Here is a 22,674-nt window from a genome sequence, read left to right as displayed (position 1 = left end):
CTGTCCAACCTGCGGCCCCCCAGATGTTGCTGAACTACAACTCCCGTGATTCCCTGGCTATCTTTTTAATTGAAAGAATACTGGGAGTTGTAGTTCAGCAACATCTGGGGGGCCGCAGGTTGGACAGCCCTGCTTTAAAGTCTATCTGGCCCTGTTTGGGGGACGCCATGACTCACACAGCCATGCTGGGTAGCGCGCACATATCTATATGACAGCTGCCGGGAGGGGGGCCCTTGATCTCCTATTGACCGAGGGCCCTATAAGTTGTCAGTCCGCCCCTGGACTCTGGTGACACCGAGAATGAGTGGACCTGCCTGGCAAGGGGTCAGCTTCACCAACTGAAGGTGCATGTCATCCTGGCATCAACGCTGCTGATACACTCTCTGCATAGTCATAGCGCTTACCACACAGCGCAAGTACGTCTAATAATGCGCTTGCACTGTGCTGCCTGAGTAGTTCCCTAGTGTCCCTGGATGTGGGTACCAAGTGACAAAATCAATAGCGTGGGAGAGAACACTAATATATGACACCTGATATAAGGAGGTGGCATAATATGTTTATACATCCTGCTACAAAAATCATTGAACTGACCCAGACCATAACATGCAGGATTTTAAATCATTTTTTATACATTTATTGCAATCCATATCACTGCTAGAAGATTTCCTTTATTGTTTGAGGATGACTTATAGAATGCAGATTCCCATTAGATCACCCAGAAAAGAGAGAAGTTATTTGCAGATGAGAATAGAATGCTGTGTAACTGTAGTATTCACTGCCAGTATTTATAACCACACACCCCCTGCCACTCAGCAGGCACCACCACAGCACTGCTGCTATTGCTAACACTGTGAGCTCACACTCAGCAGCAGTGAGAAATGACCTCAGCATCGTGTGAGGCATCCTCCCCCCTGAGTGCTCTGTAACATCACTGTAATGATCATCAGTCGGCTGGGAATCGATGCCATTGGAGAGGCTGGTGTCTGCTCCTCTCAGATCTCCTTCCACCTGCTCCCTCCTCCCCCTTCCCCTCTCTGCTGCCTGGGATCCTGTGCTCTGACAGACAAGGGGGGCTTATCCTGTGTGAAGGCAGAGCTCAGCCTGGTCACAGCCTCACTCTCTTCTATGACAGCGTGTGGGTGACAGGACCTGGGGAGGTGAAGTCAAGCAAGTGACCTTGTCCTGGACTCAGCTGGCAGTGGGAAGAGGGAAGCCCTGGTTTATTCTTCTTCCAAACCTCCACACCCACCAATCTGCAGCATGCCTGCAGCATGGCTCCTACTGACCTACCTCAGCCTGCTGGCTATAGACACCATCAGTGCCTTTAATCTGGATGTCAAAAACACAATCATAAAAGATGGGGAAAAGGGGAGTTTTTTTGGATTCTCTGTTGCCCTTCACAAGCAGCTGAGACCTGACCCCATGAGCTGGTAAGTACTCTGTGATTTATCATCATTACACAGCAAGGAAAGTTTTCAAGGGACAGGTTTAGGACCATTATAGCTGCTTTATTAAGTGCTACATCTTGGCTAATGAAAATTAAATGATAAAATACTAATTTATCTAACCCTCGCTTGGGATGGATGGGTGGGATGAAGAGTCCCTTTGAGAAATGAATTCTTCTTTATGTGGACACCAATGTCAGGGTGAGGTAACTAACTCAATATCTTTCAGATCTATCAATGTTTATTACACATTTAAATCCAACTGATACAGGGACTGCTGCCCATAAATAGTTAATTTGTTTTAATTACCTCTCACTTCTGTTTAGCCAGTTGGCTTCCTTCCCTTTTGGATTAAAAGCCTTCTGAGAAGTTCCAAAACGGTTGCATAGGGCACCTTCTTCCTCCTCTCTATCCTTCCCTGGTTTATTTTAGGTTTGGGATGTTTATAGGTTAACAGTCTGATGGATGTTTTGCAGTTTCTAAACCATTTTAAGCTCGACCAGTAACATCCGAATAATATTTTTGCTGGCAGAGTGACTGATTTCAGGACAATACATTGCAGTCATTATTCTGTCATCAAATGGGAACAGTTTGGTAACAGTACTTGGGGCATTTCTGAATAGGTGAAGCTATAAGGTTGGCTCTGAATTATTTATTTATTTATTTATAAAATATTTTACCAGGAAAGATTTCTCTCGTTTTCAAATATGTCCTGGGTCCTCAAATCATTGCATTGTTTCATTAGGGTACAATAAAATACAAAAACATGTACCATTATGTGTGTAAAAAATATTAAGATATCATTCGTTCTGGTAAGGCTTTTGCTATCATTTTCTACAATCAAATAAAGAGGGTTTTGGAATAGTAAATTGTCTCAAAAATAGCAAAAAAAAATTGGGTTCTGTATTCTTTGCGGACTTAATAATGTGTTAGTGTTTTCCAATATCAAAGTTCAGAAAATCTCAGCAGATTTGCTTTAAGGATAAAAATGGGAAAATATCTTTAAAAGCTAAATTGTTTACCATTTATTTATTTATTTATTAATTTCTTAAAAGTGCCTAAACTCTAGCTTTAAACATTGAGGCACTGTATTGTTTACACAATTATTATTAGAATTGGCATGTATACACAGCAATAAAATATTTTGCAGTAGTTTACAACTAAAGTCCCCCCCAAGTTACATTTAAAAAAAAATAATAATTAAAAAGGTCTTTAGTTACCTTTTTTCCAATGCAGAGACTTACTCAGGGCTACCTCCTGCTCCTCCTCCCGCGACGTTATCTGGGCTTCTCATCCAATCCATGCTGTGTCTAATGAAATGCTTTGACTGTCACATAATCAAGTCAAACTCCGTTATGAGTGCGGAAATGCCTCTAGTATCTGTTGGGGAGACAGTCCCTTGAGGTGTGTTTATCCCTCCATTCACACCATTGCCATATCTACTACAATTACTAGTATTTGTATAGCACCAGGATATGAAATGTATTTTCCTGTAAGATTCTTAAAGGAACACTATAGTCACCCAGACCACTTCATCTTAGTAAAGCATTGCAGGGATTGGACATTGATGGAGGAGGCTAGGCCCCCTCCATGATGTCACTGGACGAGGGCAGGTGAAAAAAGTAAGTAAAACCATTATTTTAAAAAAGATTTATGGGAAAAAGGGGTGGAGGTGCTGAAAACGAGTAGGGACAGAAACAATGTAGCATTAAGAATACTGGCTTATATTCCTAATGCTGTAGTGCTCCGTTAAGCTATTTTGTGAGCAGGATCAGAGACATTTAACCCCTTAAGGACCAAACTTCTGGAATAAAAGGGAATCATGACGTGTCACACACGTCATGTGTCCTTAAGGGGTTAAAGCGGCACTGTCTCACCCCCCTGAAAACTGTGTTGGAATTTTACTGAAATTCCTATCCAGTCAAGAGATATACTGAGACAAAGTAGCGAGTACTTTGTCTTGGTATACTTTGTTCACCTGACACCGGAGCTACTGCCATCTAGATGGACAAACCCGCACTCTTGTGGGATGCTTCAAAGACCTCAATGCTGTACTTTAAAGCATGCGAAGAGGACCCACCAGGAGAAGGTGGTGGCATCCTCGAGGGACAGGTTCAGATAAGTAGAATTCACCTTTGGCTGCCTCTCCTGGCATTGGATCCTCAGCGGCAATGGCCCCGCCTTAAGAGCATGCTATGCCCCACTTTAGTTTTGTCTTCATGGCAATTTGTGAAAATCTCTGCTTAAACTCATCAATTATCCTAAAATAAATCTAACTAATTGGTAAGCGGATCGAGTTCATTATTTTGATAATAAAAGCTATAAACTACTCTACCTGTCCATGGTTGATTTGCAAACCAGTAGGGTAAGCTCAACAACTTAGCCAAAGGAATTGTAAGAGGTTATATTTCCAATATTAACCAAATATGTTGTAGCCATTATATTGCAAATATTTTTATATTTCTTATATTGCTGTTTGTAATAATATTAAAGGCCCAGTAATGACTAATTTTAAGTTGCTTTTATATAAAATAGGAGGCTGAGAGAAGATATGTATCTAATGCTATATGATAAATGATGTGTCTTGTCCATGTTGGCCTTTGTGGTTAGAAGAAGTCTACTATTTTATATTAATTTGGTTAGAGGGTTTACAGAGACATTAAATGTGAAAAAAATATATATTTGCTGTACAAATTGAATTATGATTGACTGAAAACCAACAGAAAAAAAATCTGGTTATTTTCAGTGACCAGAATATGTACAGATGACAATAAGCTAATGGGAGACTACCCTACTTCCTCGAGCAGTGGAACATTTTTAAGTGACCTATTTTAAGGAAAACTGTAGTTTTTTTTTTAATTATTATTATTTTTAATTAAAAATTTGCATGTGTTATGTCTTGCGTATATTCTTGTGGATTGCTAATTATTTATAAGTAAATTATTTATTTCAGTGTATTACCTAGATTTCTCTTGCTGTATGAGAGGCAGCCATCTTTAAATTGTCTTTGGTTTTTGAAGCACTACTTATCCAACCAAACCTTTAACAGGAAAACAAGAGCTAAAGAACATTCACAAATTCAGAGGTCATGCACTATTGAAGGGCATCTTAAAAAATGTGCTCAGAGCCAGTTTCAGCTGTTAAAATTCAGCACAGACTTGGCAGATGTGTGGTGCTTTAAACTAAAAAAAAAATCTTTAAGATGGCCACTTCCACAGAATAAGGGTAATTATGGAGATTGTATTTACTTATAGCTTCTGTGTTTATTATTTACTAATTCGCACATATAACACGTTTTCTTTTATGTCCAATAAAATAATGACAGTTTTCCTTCAAAGGCATAGCATGAGCTCAGTGACCCATTCTTAAATTGCTTTATTTACATAGTTGTTCATGTTTTTTCATGTGTAATATAACTAATATTAAAATACATTTTGAAAATAATTAGTCTCTTCCCAGGAGCAAAAATGGATCTCCGGTATATCGCTGTAATAAACAATTTATTTTAGACAGTTGCCAGGGGCGTAATGAGTAAGACGTGCCTGTCCCTATCAGTGGGGGCTCATTTGAATAACCAACTTAGGGGGTTAAAGGCAAAGTTAATGTAAATAATTAATTAACAATTTAGCAGATATACCTCCAAATAAATATTCTTTTTAATATTTTCTTTGGTGGTAAATGAAATATTAGGATGTATCTGCAGCTACGACAAGAGTTCCTCTTCTTTCCCGGCACCGACAACAAATTCTATGACCATTGACCAATAAGAGTCTTCTCACTGAGAAACTTTGTGACCAGTCACCTATGAGTCACCTATGCTGCGTCACACACTTCCCTGTCGCTGACAGTCTTTTCAAGTCTTTTGTAATCTGTAATGCAAAAGTATTAAAACAGTCTTTATTAATCTGGTTAGCTGGGGGGAAATGTAAGTTGAAGTCCATCAACACCTGAAAAATACTAGGTTGTCCACTATAGCCTATGTAATAAGATTTTTTTCCCCCACACATATGAGTACCGTACTTACATATGATACTACTTTAACAGTGATCTGTGAGGCTGTAAAGTGGCTAAAATACTCCAGACAATCCTGCTTTCTGATGAAAATGTATAGAGGAAGCACAGAGCTGGTGCATGAGTGACCTAACACTGTGACTTCATGACTGTGACATCATGTGCATCAAATACACATGATGTCACATGCAATAGTGCTCTCACCATGTGCAATATTGCCAGGCGTGATTGTACTGATTCCACTTGCTGCATGGTAGAATTTTGTATTATCTTACTTTAGAGTGCGCCTGTTAAGAATCATTAAATGATGGCACCGTATGGAGAATACAATTCATTCCATCGTGCGTGCCAAATTGCTATACATGTATACACGATGTAATAATACATTTTCTAATTTGACATTCTCTAATATGGCATTTTTTAAAAAAGGCGATATTTACAAGCAGCTGCACACATCCTCTCTTCCCACAAAGAGATACCACAATTCCTCATGTGCACAAATTTGCAGCTGTCCTGTTGACGTGCCTCAAACATCTTTGTGGAAAATATCTCTAAAATGTATAGATTGTCTATTTTACCTGAAGGTGACCTTGTTGTCCATGTTTAGCGTCTCTCAGGCACACATTAATCCTTCATAGTTGGACTATTATTCAGAGCAGATTCTGCTGTACTTCATTTTGTGTTATCCATACCAATATATTGATTTATCACTTTCTCATGCTGAGTTTACTAATGGTTGCATAACCACAATGTTTTATTAGTTATAATCGCTCAATTTAAATTCATAGACACCATCATGAAGTTAAAGAACATCGTAACATTAAACAGAATATATATATATTTTTTTTTTTTTACGGGGCAGAGAGGAACAGTGGTGAGAATTTACTCACCGCTTGATAGGTAAGTAATATTTACTATTTTGTTGCATGGGGTGGTGTCTGGCACCTACAAGATTAAAAGAACACTCCAATCCTGAAAACAAAATATCATTTTTTAACGATGAAGTGTTTCTTTGAGGAAATGTCCTAACGGAACTAATTAGGCTTTCCTGGGAAGATACCCAATTAATACTATGGAAACCTTGCATGATTACACTCACCAACCACACATAAACAGTCCCGTCCAATACTGTATGCTGTACACCGTTCTCTTTCATGTTATTTTACCTATATTGGATTTACTATGTTCACATTTGTTAGTTGTTGAATGTAATTCTTTTGTATGGTGGATATTATGTATAAAAATAAAAGTAAAGACAGGTAAAAAAAAAAAAAAAAAAGAAGAATTAGTCCTGGTGACATTAACAAAGGCCCATGTACTACTTCAGGGAATGTAGCTAAAAACATCCTAATAATCTCTTTCCACTCTCAAAATACCACTAACAGAAATCGAACCCAGAATAGACGAGGGCCTCTAGTTGCTACTATTTCTGTAAGGTGATGTTGTTCTACTTTCTTTTAACATACAGTGCTTTATACAATGCTGACTTTTCTGCTGATCCCCAAAGAAGGGTTATAGGCCATTAAGGACACCAACGTATTCTGTTTCAACTAACGTGTGTGTACGACTGTTACAAGGGGGTGATGTGTAGCTGTTACATCCCAAGGGAAAAACCACAATTCCCGACTCCACATTTCCATTGAGATAAAAGGTTTTCCTACAATAAAATCTAACCATATTGTTTTACATTAAGTAAACCGATTGCCGACTTATTTAAATCAGACATATTTTGTCTTCCATTGACATTTCTTGCTTTGTACAGTGGCATTCAGTGGCTACTCTGGCGATAAACTAGTGGAGGCACTGCACAGTAAAACGATTTTGCTACTCTCCAAGATTTTAAGAAGTTTGCAAACAAATTGTTTGCCATCTCACTACTCACTCGTCTTTGAAATAATGCCTTCTAAATCTATTTACTAAACCCTAACGGAACAGAAAAACCTTAATGCAACATTTCACCTCCGTTGCTGGAGATCTTCGGGGTACTACCAGAGTATAAATTGAACTTGGAAAAACTAAACAGTTGAACTACAAGTTACAATAAAAACAAATCTAGTTACTAAATAGATCGAAAAAAGAATTGGTAACAGAATCTTTGGATCTATTCATTGTATAAACCAGGGTTACTCACTGCACTCACAATTAAATCTAAATGCAAAAATAGTCAAATTGTCATTACAGTTGAGTTAGACAAAGTTTTCAGAGCTGCTGTTTTGACTTTGGTTTCCTGAATTTAGTGTTGTTTTTTTCAAATTGGTTGCCAACTCTTAAGCCATGTAGATCAGCCATTGACGGAGGTATAATCTAAATTAAGAAATCAAAGTGAATTTCAAATTTAAGCAAGAGTAACCAAACTGAAAGATGATGATTTGTGATTTGTTCGAACTTTTTAAAGAGACCTCTTTGGTTGGCTAAAATGGTTTTGGTTCCCTCCCTCCATTACTTTAACCATATTTTGAATTGTCTTGAAGGGGGAAACATCACAGCCAGCTCACAGAATATCCTTATATGTGGGCGGTGGAACGTTAATAATATTATATTACCGCACCAATTCTATGAACATGTATACATGGGATATTGTCCCTGAGGGAGCTAATTCTAATTCCTGTAAACAATGTGGCTTTTCTAGCAGGATGGGAATATGGCATGCAGAAAACACTGCCACAAAGATGTCTATAAGGAGATATGGTATGTGCGAGATAAATTAAAATTCCTGTAACAGGACACATAGGATAAACAAAGGAAAATAGAAATCGCAGTAATTACATTGGGGAATTGTTTCTGCTTTGTTATTGTTTTCTTCGTATTTACACAATGCCGAGTATGCTTATTTTTAATCTCTCTTTATCATGGTGCAAAGTCATGTAAAAGGCATTTTTTATTCTTTAAAGCTATGGATCATTTAATAGGCCATACATTTCCTGGCAGCTAGTGCCACTTATCAGTAAAAATCAAACAAAAGGAGCTCCTTTACCAACTACTGATTTCTACTGAAATCACTCAGCAAGCTCCCTTTGTGCCAACAATTATCCTGCCTTTCGACTTTGCCGCCTAGAACTCCACTCTGACTCGAACAAGCAACAGATCTCCCTTCGTCGAGTGGATGCAGCACACTGTCAAGTTTAGCTTTATTCCCAGTCACCGAAACTTAGCACTAGGTTGTGCTTTCCTAGTCCAGGGGTAGGCAGCCTTCAGCACTCTATATGCTGTGGACTAGATCTCCCCAAATGCCTTGCCAGTATTATGACTGTAAAAGCATTATGAGAGATGCAGTCCAAAATATGTGGAGTGCCAAAGATTGCCTTCCCCTGTTCTAGTCTGTCTACAGCAAATACGTTTTGCAGATATCATTTTTTGCAGACTCTAGCTAACACTGTAGAGGGTATCTGGAACCTGCAAGAAATAGCTTCTGAATCTCCAAGGGTGGAAGTGACAAAGTGTAGGAAGCTACTGCCATCCATGTGGGACTTTCTAAGCATGTTCAATTGAATTTGTGCTGAATTTTGGGAGAGGCTGAAAACCATGGTAGAGTTACTACTCGCAGACTACATTTATCTATACCTGGGGTATCATCTAATTCTGTCTGACCATGATGTAACAGTGCGCAGTACTTGTCACTCCTTCTTTGTAACAACAATTTTCAAGGTTTATCCACTGTTTGGATATTGTGCCACCCTGTACTTTAGCTCCTATTGGTTCTTTTGTTCTTTCAATGTCCTTTTCTCAAGAGAAAGCAGTTTCTGATGATTTTCTTTTATTGCTTATCTGTGTCCTTTTAGATGGTATATAACATCTATTTACATCAGGGTTTCCCTTTGACTTTTTCCCTTGGAACCCTTTGGCATGGTATAGCAAAACTTTGGAACCCCCCACAAAAAGTGTGCTGTAGAGTAGCGCAGTGCAAACCTTTCAATGAGCAGAGTGTAATGTTCTCTTTTGCTGGCAAATTCTTTTTATATCTGGCTTAATTGTTGACAGTTATATTCGCATGTCTGCAGTTGTGTCAAGTCGATTTCGATACTTTGTTTTTGTTGAAGAGTAAAGCGAGAATCCAGTTTCACATAAGTACGTGCTGGCGAAGGGCAACAGAACTTTCATTGCCCACTTGGACAATTCTAGCTATTCTTTGCATAAATCACCCCAAAAATCAATAAGAGAAACTTCTTTAAACGTTTGGCTTAGTTGACTGTCAGAGGTTATATCGATCAGGTTCTCAAAATCTACATCAGAAAAATTGTCTGGCTTGTCTTTTATGAATGGATTTCGAACCCAGTCATTATTTTTTTCATTCAAGAATGGAACATACTGTTTAATAGATGTGATTAAATGGCAAAGATGATCTACAATTTCATAACGAATTTCATCTTCAAGTTCAATGTCTGATTCTTCAAGAAAATCCTTAAGTGTTGGCAAAGAGTTCAAATTATTTTGCTCAACAGATGAGATTCAAAACTACAGCTTACAAGACAGTAAAAATATTTTATCTCTTGCATTAAAAATATGAGTGTTTTTTCCTTGGAGTGATAAACATATGTCATTTAATTTTGTGAGTATGTATGCAAGATATGCTACTTTGGATAACCACAAAGTGTTTGTTAATCGATCAGATAATCCAAATTTATGATCCTGCAAATATACAAACAACCCTTGACGCAATTCAAACCTTCTAACAAGGACTTTACCTCGTGATAGCCAACGGACTTCTGAATGCAAAAGCAGAGCAGAGTGGTGACTAGCCATATCTTTACATATAATTTTAAATAGTCGTGACTGTAATGGTCGACTTTTTATAAAATTAATAATCTGGACCTATTCGTCTAGCACAGTTTTAAGTGAGATTGAAATATTTTTAGTGCATGACTGTGAAGAACACGGGAAAGCAGGTAGCGGCGGCCAACTAGGATGTGGCGAAATGCCGTGGAACCCCAATTTTGTTCACGCAGAACCCTAGGGTTCCGCTGAACACCAATTGGAAAGCACTGATTTACATAATGTCTTTGTTTTTTTTAAACCAACTAAATAAAAATATGGTTTTGTTTCAAGAATACCTACATGAACATGGCAAGCATAGATACGGGCTCACACACAGATATAGGCCCAAAACAGGGACTGTACCTCTAAAATAGGGACAATTGGAAGGTATACTCTCCAAACTTTAAAAACCACAAGCACACAGCCCTCCCATAAAAATAAGCACCACAAGAAATCTACACTCATAGCTTTCATTACAGACCATCCAACTACAACAAACTAAAAAATAATGGATTAAGGAGAGAGACTGGCAGCAAAAAGGACAGAAAGTTGAGACTGGAAAAAAGAAAGTGAGATTTGCAGAGACAGAAACTAGAAAAAAAAAGAGAGGGTCGGATGTTGGGGCAGCAAACTATACATTTGCCTAGGCTGGTATAAATCCTTGCACTTGCCCATAACGTATATTATGTACATACCCATGTTTACATATACATCATTTACTGTTTGCTAATACTGTCAGGTCCAGTGCGTGCGTTCTGGCCTATGTGCATGATATAAATTATATTACATGCATGTGTCAGAGATTCCTTTCATGTCTGAATGGCAATTCATCTGAATTTGGGCCATTTGGGTGACCAGTTGAATTCTGATTTGAGTCGAAATGTAGCTGAGTCACGAACCAATCAAAACAGGTAATAGGCAAGCATGTTCATTATGATTTGTGATTCTGAATTCTGCTCATGGTGCTAAAAAAGATATGATTGATAGGAAACAAATGCTGGATGGCTAAGAGACGGTCACTAAGTAAGAAGTGGCCAATAAAGGTAAAAAAAGGAGGAATACAAAAATAAATCAAAACTATATTTATATATTCAATATTTTTGCTTGATTTGTGGTTGATTTGTGGTTTGTCTGATTTGTTTACCAAAACACTTTTTTTTTTTAATACCGAAATCTGACGAGTTGAACAGACTTTAGGTCTAAACGAACAAATGTTTTTTATCTGGAAAAAAAGGATTCGGCTGGACAAATTTTTCTCGCTGTGCACAAGTCTAGCATGTGTTTCAGTTGTGTGTGTATTATCATTCATCTTCTAAAAATGTGTATTGAACTATATAGTTGACTGTCGTCGATGAGCTATAACTGTAATGCTCATGTTGCAAATTACATCATGTTTATCCAATTATCCAATTGGTAAACCAATTAGGCAGTTACCCGGCTTGCCCAATTGTCTGTCAAAGCCTTCTTTCTCCACAGTTACCGATGGAGCGACAGTGAAACAGTAAACTATATTTCCATACATGGAGACAATGGTAGTGAAGACTCTTGTCCAAACTTAGGTTGTAACTTGGTGGTGCATTTTATACAAAGTGCTTAGCGTGAGTTTATATTTTTAATAGAAGTCTGATGTTGTTTGTAGGGAGCAATAACTACTATTGGGCAGTTTCCATAAAACTGAGCTGGATGCTGATCCCTGCTCTAGAAAACATTCCTGGATCTATGTGGCTAAAGTAATTCTGATGCCTGCTTCGGGAACTGTAGAATTCTACGGGAGAGCTTCCTATTCCTTGGACATTTACTTGAAATCCATTGAGTATTATTATATTCATCCTTTCAGATGTAACAAATTCAATGCACGGTATATCTACCAACTTGCCCGTCTCAACAGAAAAATAAAACAATAGGCTAGTTGTTCACATAGAGCAGGTTAATTCTCTCAAATTAAATAAACCAGGCTTCCTGTTACAGTCAAGATCTGCTCCAATCTATTTACCATTTGATTTAGAATTTCTAGTATCTGATGAAATTTAATAACTGAACCGCAGTGACCTGTCCTACAATTTCATGTTTCACTACACACAACCTAAATGTCACTTGTAGGACAAGTTGTTTTGTATAAATGCAACATCTGCCATTTAAGTAACCTATAATCAGGGTGGACCATACTATATAAATCTCGTCTGGATGCAACTTCCTGTAGCAGGATATCAAGAGGCAGACAGCGAATGCCTCAAATTAATAAAATTACCTTTTAATTTCCATCCCTTGTGTCTAGTAGTAAACAAAGGTCAGTTCACTGTGCTGAAAATAATGCAGTAAAGTGTGTTGGGCCACGTATAGTAGGGAGGGACCATTGGATTGTTAAAGAGTGTCTTTAGAGGCAAAACACCCCAATATGGTCCAAATGTGGGAATTATATTAACCCGCTGAGTCTGCCTGTGAAACCTAAGAAGTTTAACATCAACTCATAGACAGGTTAATAATTCATTAAAATTGACTTGTTATCTGCTTTGAGCTAAAAGAGGAATTGTCACGTGTGAGGTTTTTGCTAAATTAAATAGTTAACTAAAAGATAGTTATATATAGCTCATGGAATTAATTTTGTAAAATATAACAAAAACCTTATTACTTTATTTATTTCTGTCCTTTACTGTCAGGAAAAGTTACCCTAACACACAAACCTAAAGAAAATAGTAAAGGTACATGTTCCAGTTCTTAGAATGGACAAGTTAGTGTCTAAGACAGATAAATTAAATGTCTGAAGACAGAGAATAAACGAGAGACAGGCCGAGGTCAGGATAACAGAAATACACAGAATCGATAGTCAGGCCAAAGTTAGGATAACAACGAGCAAGAATAGCCAAACAAGTCGAGGTCAGAAAGCAGGATAATCCAATACACAGTATAAACACACTCTCACATAACAAAAACCATAATAGGGCAAAGAAACAAGGACAACCAGGAAGTATATATACCCTATAGTGAGTTGTGATTGGTCACAGACGACCATGCTGTCACAGGTGTTTACACAGGCCTTAGGGGTGTGGGTGCTGTGAGGCCGCACAGGGCACCACGGCAATAAAGGCACTGAAAGATTGTGTTTTGGGTAGGTGGGGCGGGGGTTGCAGATTGTTTTGGGGGTGGGGGTTGCAGCCTAGGTTTTATGACCTGTATTATGCTTTTAGTTTTACTTGTCTCTGTGTACTTACGTGAAAAACAGGTTCTGCATTATATGACATCCTGACACTTTATTTTTCATGACTGTATATCTGAACATTAATATGTTAGTATATTTGACAATTATTGTTTGCCATTTTAGTTGGTTTACTTCAATTGCAAGTTTAATACTTGAGAATAGAAGTGTTATTCTCATCAAACCTTCCAATCTTTATGTTTTGGGATTCATAAGGAAGGGAGGTATTGGGTGGGGGGGTGTGGTCAGAAGGGATGTGGCCATGGGGAGCGGCCATCAAATTTCGCACTGGGCGCCTAAATATCTAAGGCAAGCCCTGTGTATATACATTATCAAAAAGGAAACATGGGCTGACCTATAAAAGGAGACTGATAGGAGGGGTCCAAGTCATATATGACATCATAATGAGGCACCAGCTAGGGATGGGTGGGTGTGCATCAGAACTCATAATTTCTGTGATGGTACAGTGCCGCGAGGGACGAGTATTGTGTCATTTACATGTCATCCCAGGCACATTGGGCACAGCATGTAAATAAGTTTTATCCCTGCAGGGATGTACGCAAAGTTTATATGCACATACGACACTACTGAAGCAATGTCTGAGTGTACATGTGACTGTATGCCATTTTTGTGTAGATACATGAACAGACAAGGTTCTTTTACATCATACCAGTATGAGTCCCGATTTATAATAATAGCAACATAAATGTTATGTGGATTGTGATATTTTTACTGTTATCTGATATATATTTGTTGTTCTCTTGCCGTGACTCAGTAGCACAAAAGATCATAGTATTTTATGCTAGATTGATACTATTTCTTCCGGACAATAAAGGCACTCATTGAAGTACCTGGGCTTCCAAGACATCAATAAAACAAACATTGCAAATTGAGCGTAGCATAGTTTGGCATTTCTATTACTGTAATGCACTAATGGTTCTAACATTAGTTTATTGTTAACACTAGACTAAGTAATGGCAACAATTATATACAAACAATGGATATTTTATCAAACCATGTGTATATAGTACCTGTGTTAGAGATGACACAGTGCTTGGTTTTCATACATTTATGTTTCTTATTCTTTATTACAATGTCTGTAAAAATTTTCCTGGCACTTTGCAGATGTCAGCAGCCTAAAATCCATAGATGATTACATAGCGCTCTAATCCCTTTACATATATAGACAATCCACTTCTTCCATATAAATCACTTGTAACTGCAGCACTTTCATCTTCAGTGTTCATTCCTGCTACTGCTCGGTGGCTTGCTTCTTTAAACACGAATGATGTCATGCGTGCCTTTGATCCATTTGTAACTGTATGTTTGGTTTGAATAAACATGAGAGATGGATTTAGTTGTTTAAGTAACCTGCAAAACGTGAAAGTTAATTCATTTGTCTTGTGTTGCAGGGCAGGGATATGTAGGGATTATGGGTAGGAAGGGTAAGACATATTAAAAGATGTCACCTCATTACCTGTGCTGTCTAGGGGGCTTGGAGCTGTTGTCAGCTGATACTCTAAACCAATCAGTAGCTCCCCAAAGGTACATACCTTTTTTTTATGACTGGGACGCTGCTGATTGGCTTAGAGCCTCATCTAATTGCTCTAACAAATCATTGGCGACCCTGTTCAGCAACTCTCTGAGCTTCCTGAACCTCAGTTTCAGAAGTCGAATGCACAAAGCTACACACACTGACACATACACAGAGATACACACATTGACACACAGACATCCGTTGGGTAAGTGTGATAGGGTTTGGTGAGTAGGTGTTAGGGTGGGTGAGCATGCCACAGTTAGGGAGTGAGCGTGACAGGTTGGGGGATTGGATGTGAGTGTTGGGGAGGGGTGAGTGTTACAAGGTGAGGGTTTCTAAGTGATTGTTGGAGTGTGGTGAGTGTAACAGGGTTAGGCGTGGTTAGTGTGACAGGGTTAGTAAGACAGGGCCAGGGGGCTAGTGAGACAGGACTGGGGGGCTAGTGAGGGTTAGTGACAGGGTTAATGAAGCTAGTGAAACATGGTTAGGGGGTTAGTGAGACAGGGTTAAGGGGGTTAGGGAGATGGTAAAGGAGGTTAGGGGGTTAGACAGACAGGGTTAGGGGGTTAGACAGACAGGGTTAGGGAGGTTAGTGTGGCAGGGTTAAGGAGGTTAGTGTGGCAGGGTTAGGAAGGTTAGGCGGGTTAGTGAGACAGGGTTAGGAAATTAGTGAGACAGGGTTAGGGGGTTAGAGAGACAGGGTTAAGGGGTTAGAGAGACAGAGTTAGGGGGCTAGTAAGACAAGGTTAGGGGTTAGAGAGACAGGATTAGGGGTTACAGAGACAGGGTTAGAGGGGCTAGTAAGACAAGGTTAGGAGGTTAGAGAGACAGGGCTAGGGGGTTAGAGAGACAGGTTTAGGGAGTTAGAGAGACAGGGTTAGGGGGTTAGTGTAACACAGTGAAGGGAAAACACACAGACTTAAAATATATTTTGCTTTGCCCCGCTCCTGCTTACCTTCTGTGCAGGCAGGGGATGCAATAATTAATTTAATGGTGGACCAGTGGGTCCCTGGTCGTCCAGTGTGCTGCTAGTGAACTCCCTGGAGCAGCCACGCGGTTCCGGTGCACTGTGATGATGTCAGAGCGCAGGCTGGGAACCCATCGCCTGTGCTCTGACACTCAGTGCGCCTGAACTGCGTTCACTAGACCACCAGGGAGTAGATTTGTTACAGCTGGCAGGGAGATCTCAAGGAAGGGCTCGATCAAAGTCGGAGACTATTGCATCCGACTCTGTCAATCCTCTCCTCCCCCGCTCACAGCGCCTTATAATTCAGGCTATTGGCGGATCCGGCTATTGGTGGATTCAATACTCTCTTGCTGCGCTGAACCCTCTAAGAGCCCGAACTAATAGGTGAATGTGGGGCCCTGGGCCCCCTTAGTGTGCAGGCCCACTATCGGTGATCCTAAAATAAATTGTTGTGGATTGAGGACAAACGGGGCAGCTGCTTTGGGCCCCCCAGCAGTATATATATATATATATATTTGAGAACAGCTTAAGTACCTGGTGGTACCACAAATGCATGAAAAGGGCAAAGAGGATAGCAACATCCAAGTACCTCCAAAGAGTGAGACAGGTCCTGAAGTCCCAGCTCAATGGCAAGAACAAGATCCAAGCTATGAACACATATGCCCTACCGGTCATCTGGTACCCAGCTGGAATAAAAACCTGGCCAAGAGAAGAACTGGTCACCATGGATGTCAAACCCAGAAAATGACTCACTTTGAATGGAGGATTCCACCTGAAATCTAGCACCCAGAGACTGTACACCTGCTGGAAGGAAGGAGGTTGTGGCATGTACATCACGAAGATGGCTCCCAAAGATGAACTGCTAAGGGAATGCCTGAGACTTCAACAGATAGAGGATGCAGAAAAAGAATAGGTTCCTTGGCAAGACAAACTTCTCCATGGGGTAAACCACCGGCAGATAGTGGATGTGCCTCACATGACAAAATCCTACCAGTGGAAAACGCAGGACTGAAAGACAACACTGAGGCACTAATCCTCGCAGCACAGGAACAGGCACTCAGCACCAGATCAATAGAAGCTGGAGTCTACCACACCAAGCAAGACCCAAGGTGCAGACTGTGCAAAGAGACAGTCCAGCACCTAGTAGCCGGATGCAAGATGTTAGCAGGAACAGCACACACAGAGAGACACAACCAAGTTGCTGGGATTGTGTACCGAAACATCTGCACAGAATATGGATTTGACCTACCTAAGTCCAGATTAGAGATACCACAAAGGGTAGTCAAGAATGACAGGGCTAAGATCCTGTGGGACTTCAAGATCCAGACAGACAAGCAAGTGCTGGCCAACCAACCTGACATTGTGGTGGTAGGCAAGGAACGGAAGACTGCAGTCATGGTGGATGTGGCAATACCCAGTGACTTTAACATCAGGAAGATGGTGGAGAAATACTTGGACTGAAAGAAGAACTAGAAAGGATGTGGAAAGTAAAGGCAGTAGTAGTCCCAGTTGTGATAGGAGCACTCGGGGCTGTGACTCCCAAGTTGAGGGAGTGGCTTCAACAGATTCCATCTGAGATCGCTGTGGGACATCTGAGATCGCTGTCCAGAAGAGTGCAGTTTTAGGAACAGCTAAGATACAGTGCAGAATCCTCAAACTCCCAGGTCTCTGGTAGAGGACCCGAGAAAGAGGAATAAACATACCACCCAGGAGGGGTGAAAAAAAAATATATATATATATGGAATTGTAGGTGGGGTTTGACGACCTATAACTGGCCACTCACTGGGGTGGCCACACATCATGATGATCTGCAGAATTCTTTTAGCCACCTTAGACACTTAATTCTTCTGCTGTATGTATAGGAAGAGCTTTTTTAAATTGGATATTGGTTTACAGTGACATTATCCTGACACATCTCATTACGTTAAGATATCCCATGGTTAACAGAATGGATTCTTTGAATTATCACGCCAATCAATACAATATCACATTAAATTATGTGGAGAATTGACAAGGGAATTGCAATGTTTTCACCACAATAACGCAAATAGAAAATAGCTGGATTGGAGAATCGTTTAGAAGGAATTGTTTTTAATCAAAGACATTTGCAATTTTCTTCTCGATTCTCCCCAATACCCTGTTTATGGAATTACTCCTTTAAAAGGAAATACAAAAGAGATTATTTTATGTTAGAATAAATTTAGTCTTCTACACTTTCCATTTTACATTTTTTTATTTTATTTTAATAGTTTCATATTTGTTACTTCTTCTCCTGAGTATTTTTCTCTCTTTTCTCTTTGTCGTTTATATATTAAGCACTTAATTGTAGTGAATTGAAAAACTGATTTTGAAATGTAGATCATAACATTTGATTTAGAAAAAAAATCTCTTACTTCCCTATTGTCACAGCTTGTCTATTTTGGCCTAAAGTTACGAGTTAGTTTTCAGGTAGTAGAATTCATTTTTTGTGAATAAACCCCTTCAGTGTTTACATGTTTTTCTGAGTTCCATGTTTGTTTCTACTGTACGGATCTAATGAAAAACACATCAGGTGCAGGAAAGGGAGTGCTGGACGAGGAAGCAATTCTGCAAATCTTCTTAATTAAAAAATATGATTTCATTTGCAGAAGCATTCTTTAGTGGGAGAGGCAGTGACGCTCCCTAGTTTAGATCTAACTGTGTACTCGCTATTGTTTAATTGATCTTGGAAAGTCATTCTTCTAAAAAATTTAATGGGAGGAAATTAAACGTTTAACCCATATTGTGGATAAGAAAATTCCATTCTGCACATCTGACAAATGATATTTATTGTACACTGCTCAGCAAAGCCATCCATTGTATCATAAAGAATGGTGAGGGGAAGGACATTATCCCGACACATTGAAGTGCCCATCCTCCATACTGATTTTCCCATCTTCCATGAGTCATCGAGCAGTAAATTCTGCTATTAAAGCATGACATGGACATCTTTATTGGAATTCACAGTCAGTATCGAACAGTAAATTCTCTGGGTCATAATAACACAGTGCATACGGAGAAAAATTCAAAGCCGGCTCTGCTTCTTGTGATAAAGGTCATAAACTACACCTGACAGCAGCATTTCACACAGCTTTTTAATAGAGCAAACAATCTGAGTGATATCACACATACACAAATATATATATATATACACACATGTATATATTTAACTTCTTATACCTCATCAGACAGGGTTATTCCGTGAACTGCAATCTTAAAAAAAAAATCTCCAATTGATAGTCAGGCTTTGGCTATTTTTGCCTCACTTTTGCCATTCGGCTTCATAAAGCCAAAATGTGTAGTTCATCAAATAGCCCTGTTAGTGTTATTGTGGATAGCCGCAATATTTACTCTGACAGAATATGATAACTCTATATTCAACCTGGTCCTTCCCCACCCTCTGTAATGAGCTAACGAACAAAAAATGTTTACTTTAAACAAGAAGAGTGAATTCCAGTGAATATTTTTTGTTACCATCTTCTGTCTGTACTCCCACCTCTGATGCTCGCCTTCAAGACTTCTCGAGGGCTGCACCGTTCCTGTGGTACTCGCTTACCTTCTCCGTTAGGTGCTCACCCAGTCTCCACTCCTTAAAAAAAAATCGTTAAAAACCCACTTCTTCATAAAAGCGTATCAATTAAACTGTTAATAGCTCCCAACTAATTCCTCTTTTGCAACTGTCACTAGTCTAATACTATCCTTACCTTTTTGTGTCATTTTACCCCACTCCCTCTAGCATGTAAGCTCATTGAGCAGGGCCCTCAACCCCTCTGTTCCTGTGTATCCAACTTGTCTGGTTACAACTACATATCTGTTCGTCCACCCATTGTAAAGCGCTGTGGAATTTGATGGCGCTATATAAATAATAACATAATAATAATATGTTAGCTTTTACTTGAAAGTGCATAGTGAAATATACTATAAATACACTTGCCCAAAAACATAGTTGCCACACAAACAATAAGCTCAATACACTGGCCAGTAAGTTTAAATACATAGTTTCTGCAATGGCTTTCACCAAAAGATTGATCTGCGTATAGAATCCTGCACTTCAGACATCTATGGCACTTCACAATATATTCTGATCCAAGCTAATGAAGGTAGCCCGTTTAATTCAGTATTAAAAAGATAAAGAGCACTAGCACCATATTGTCTTGGTGAGCACCCCATGTAATCGTACCTCCTCTGCAGGCATCCCAGTAATATTTGCATCTTGGGCTTTGTGTATGTAAATATAGAGCAGTCAATAAGCCGCTGACTCCAGATCTTTTTTTGCTCGAGCCCTTGATAAATGATTCATGACGTTAAAATTGAAAATGGATCAATACAAGTTAAGAGCCTGGTGAGAAACACTACCTATTAGGATTATAGTGGTTATTCTGGATCCCCCAGTATTTTCTCATGTGGCCTCACGGCAAGGGGTCCTTTATTAATTAAAACTTCAAAGCAGACCAAATTTATAGGACGTCACATACCAGTGAAGGCAAAACCTATGGCATGACAGCGGGCATGCAGAGGCCTCTTTATTGGCATGCAAGCCATAAATTTGCCACATTGCGGGTACTGCTGCATACCTGCTTGCGACTGTTGAAAATGTTGCAGCAGTCATCTGGCTTGTGAGTGATACAAACCAGCCAGCTTTTGGTGGACGATACTTCTTGCATGAGTGAGACGCAAGGGAGGGGACCTTTCGCATCATTTGCTCCAGGGAGGAGAAAATAATTGTGTGCCCTGCCTCATCTTCTGTGTAAGTACAGAGGTTTATAGATTTGGCTCATTTCAGCTGCTGTGCACATTAACTGACAGATTATTTTTCACTTTAGCTACTTAGACTAGATTTAGCTATCCTTTTGGCAATTCTGCACAATTCAATATCTTTTTAAAATAATTAGTTTTTTTTTTATTTATTAGAGTTGATGGTCACATTTTTTCAATAAATATATATCATTGAAACCTTTTTTATTGTGTTTTCCTTCTAAGAAAAAAAACCTGTTAATTAGTTGAGACAGTTGTGTGAAATGTTTTTCTTAAAAAATAAGCAAACTAAATTTTCCATGTTGGCACGTGGAGATAAATAAGCTGGTTTTGTGTTGCACTCAGGCTTATAAATGTTCTTTGCCTAATTTATACTAGGATTTCATTCGTGCAGTCTTAACCATAACCTGCAATTTCAAAATTAGATTTGGGATACAGAAACTTGTTATATATCTAAATATACTAGCAGATGTGATGTAAATTGGCTTCTTCAAGCAGCAAAACCACCACCGGGAAAAAGGACATACCTGTACACCCTATATATACATTGGCAACCATATTTAGAACCTCTCTCTCTTTCTCTGTCTCTCAATGAGTTGTCTGCGTTCTGGATCTGTGATTTATACAATATTCCGAACTCCAAAACATGATATGGATCATGTAACAAACTAAACGGACAATGGAAAACCCATTTAGTTTGTTTCATGATTCCGAACTTTGTCCATGGCGCATGAAATGTTGATTTTATTCATAGATCAAGTGAGAAGTGACTAATAGATGGAAAAAAGGAGGACCAATATATATAAAAATAAAAAAATAAAAATCTATATTTATTTTTTATTTATGTAGTAAACATTTATCAGTATAGAAGTTTCACTGTTTCTCTTTCTATCCCCCTCTATTTGTTACTTCTTCTCACTTGATCTGTGAGTCAAATGGTGCAAAAATCAGTGTACTGCACATTATATACTTTATATTTATATTATGTGTATACTGTATTTTGCAGTACACTGATTGGCCAATTTTCTAAATTCCAACAGAAATCAAACCAAAACACATCTAAAACGAAATTATTTTGGACAAATTGATGTAGACAAACCAACATTTTTTAAAATCTATCTATCTATCTATCTATCTATCTATCTATCTATCTATCTATCTATCTATCATCTATCTATCTATGTATCTGTCTGTCTGTCTGTCTGCCTATCCATCCTGCCTATCCTGTCTATTTGTCATCTGTCCATTTCAGTATATACAGAGTATTGTTTGGTCAGATGTGATGAGATACAAATATACTTATTGTCATCTCTACACAGATAAATGTCTTTAATGTGTCTGCAAGTTACTAAGTTCTGTCTGAGATGTTCTTTCCTTGTTTGTATGCAAACTTCAGTAAATTGCTAAATAAATAAAACTAAATTGCTATCTAAATAAAAATATAAAATGCGTTCATGTTAATATTTACAGACAACAGACTTGGATTTTCTTAGCTGTAATTGGTGTTGCTTTGTGTGCTATACAATTTCATATTACCGAGTGACATCAGCCTCTAATAATGGAGAACTTTAAAAATATACTCGCAGACAGGGATTTCTGCTCAGACACAGACACGCAATGGTCCTGCAGTGAGAAACACTCAGGTCCTCCGAAAAAGAATAGAAGAGACATTTAGAGTCACTGATTTTTTTTTTTAAACATTTACCGTATATACTCGAGTATAAGTCGAGTTTTTCAGCACATTTTTTGTGCTGAAAACCCCCAATTCGACTTATACTCGAGTCAATGTCAGTATTATGGCAATTTACATTGCCATAATACAGACAAGGGGCTGTGTAGGAGGGGGCTGGCAGGAAGCATTTACTTACCTCTCCTGCAGCTCCTGTCAGCTCCCTTCTCCTCCGCGCCGGTCCGGTCAGCTCCCCTGTCAGCTAACACTGTAAGTCTCGCGAGAGCCGTGGGGTCATAGCGCGGCCACGAGACTTACACTGGGACT

General features: G+C 39.0%; 1 protein-coding gene across 4 annotated transcripts in view; it reads left to right on the top strand.

The window, feature by feature from the left end:
- The first annotated feature begins 858 nt into the window (after window positions 1–858).
- Window positions 859–22,674, top strand: part of ITGA7 (integrin subunit alpha 7) — a 165,492-nt gene continuing 143,676 nt past the window's right edge. For 2 of the 4 annotated variants that reach the window (XM_063426210.1, XM_063426227.1), the window contains exon 1: window positions 860–1,430. In XM_063426210.1, coding sequence (XP_063282280.1) covers window positions 1,261–1,430 — 170 coding nt within the window. In that variant the 5' untranslated portion in view covers window positions 860–1,260. Of the gene's footprint in view, window positions 1,431–22,674 lie in introns of all 4 variants that reach the window. The other 2 variants (XM_063426236.1, XM_063426219.1) reach the window with 2 other exon arrangements.

Source organism: Pelobates fuscus, chromosome 1 (genome assembly GCF_036172605.1).
Source record: "Pelobates fuscus isolate aPelFus1 chromosome 1, aPelFus1.pri, whole genome shotgun sequence".
Classification (NCBI taxonomy): domain Eukaryota; kingdom Metazoa; phylum Chordata; class Amphibia; order Anura; family Pelobatidae; genus Pelobates; species Pelobates fuscus.
The sequence above is the reverse complement of the archived record's forward strand: the minus strand, read 5'-3'. Positions and strand labels throughout refer to the sequence as shown.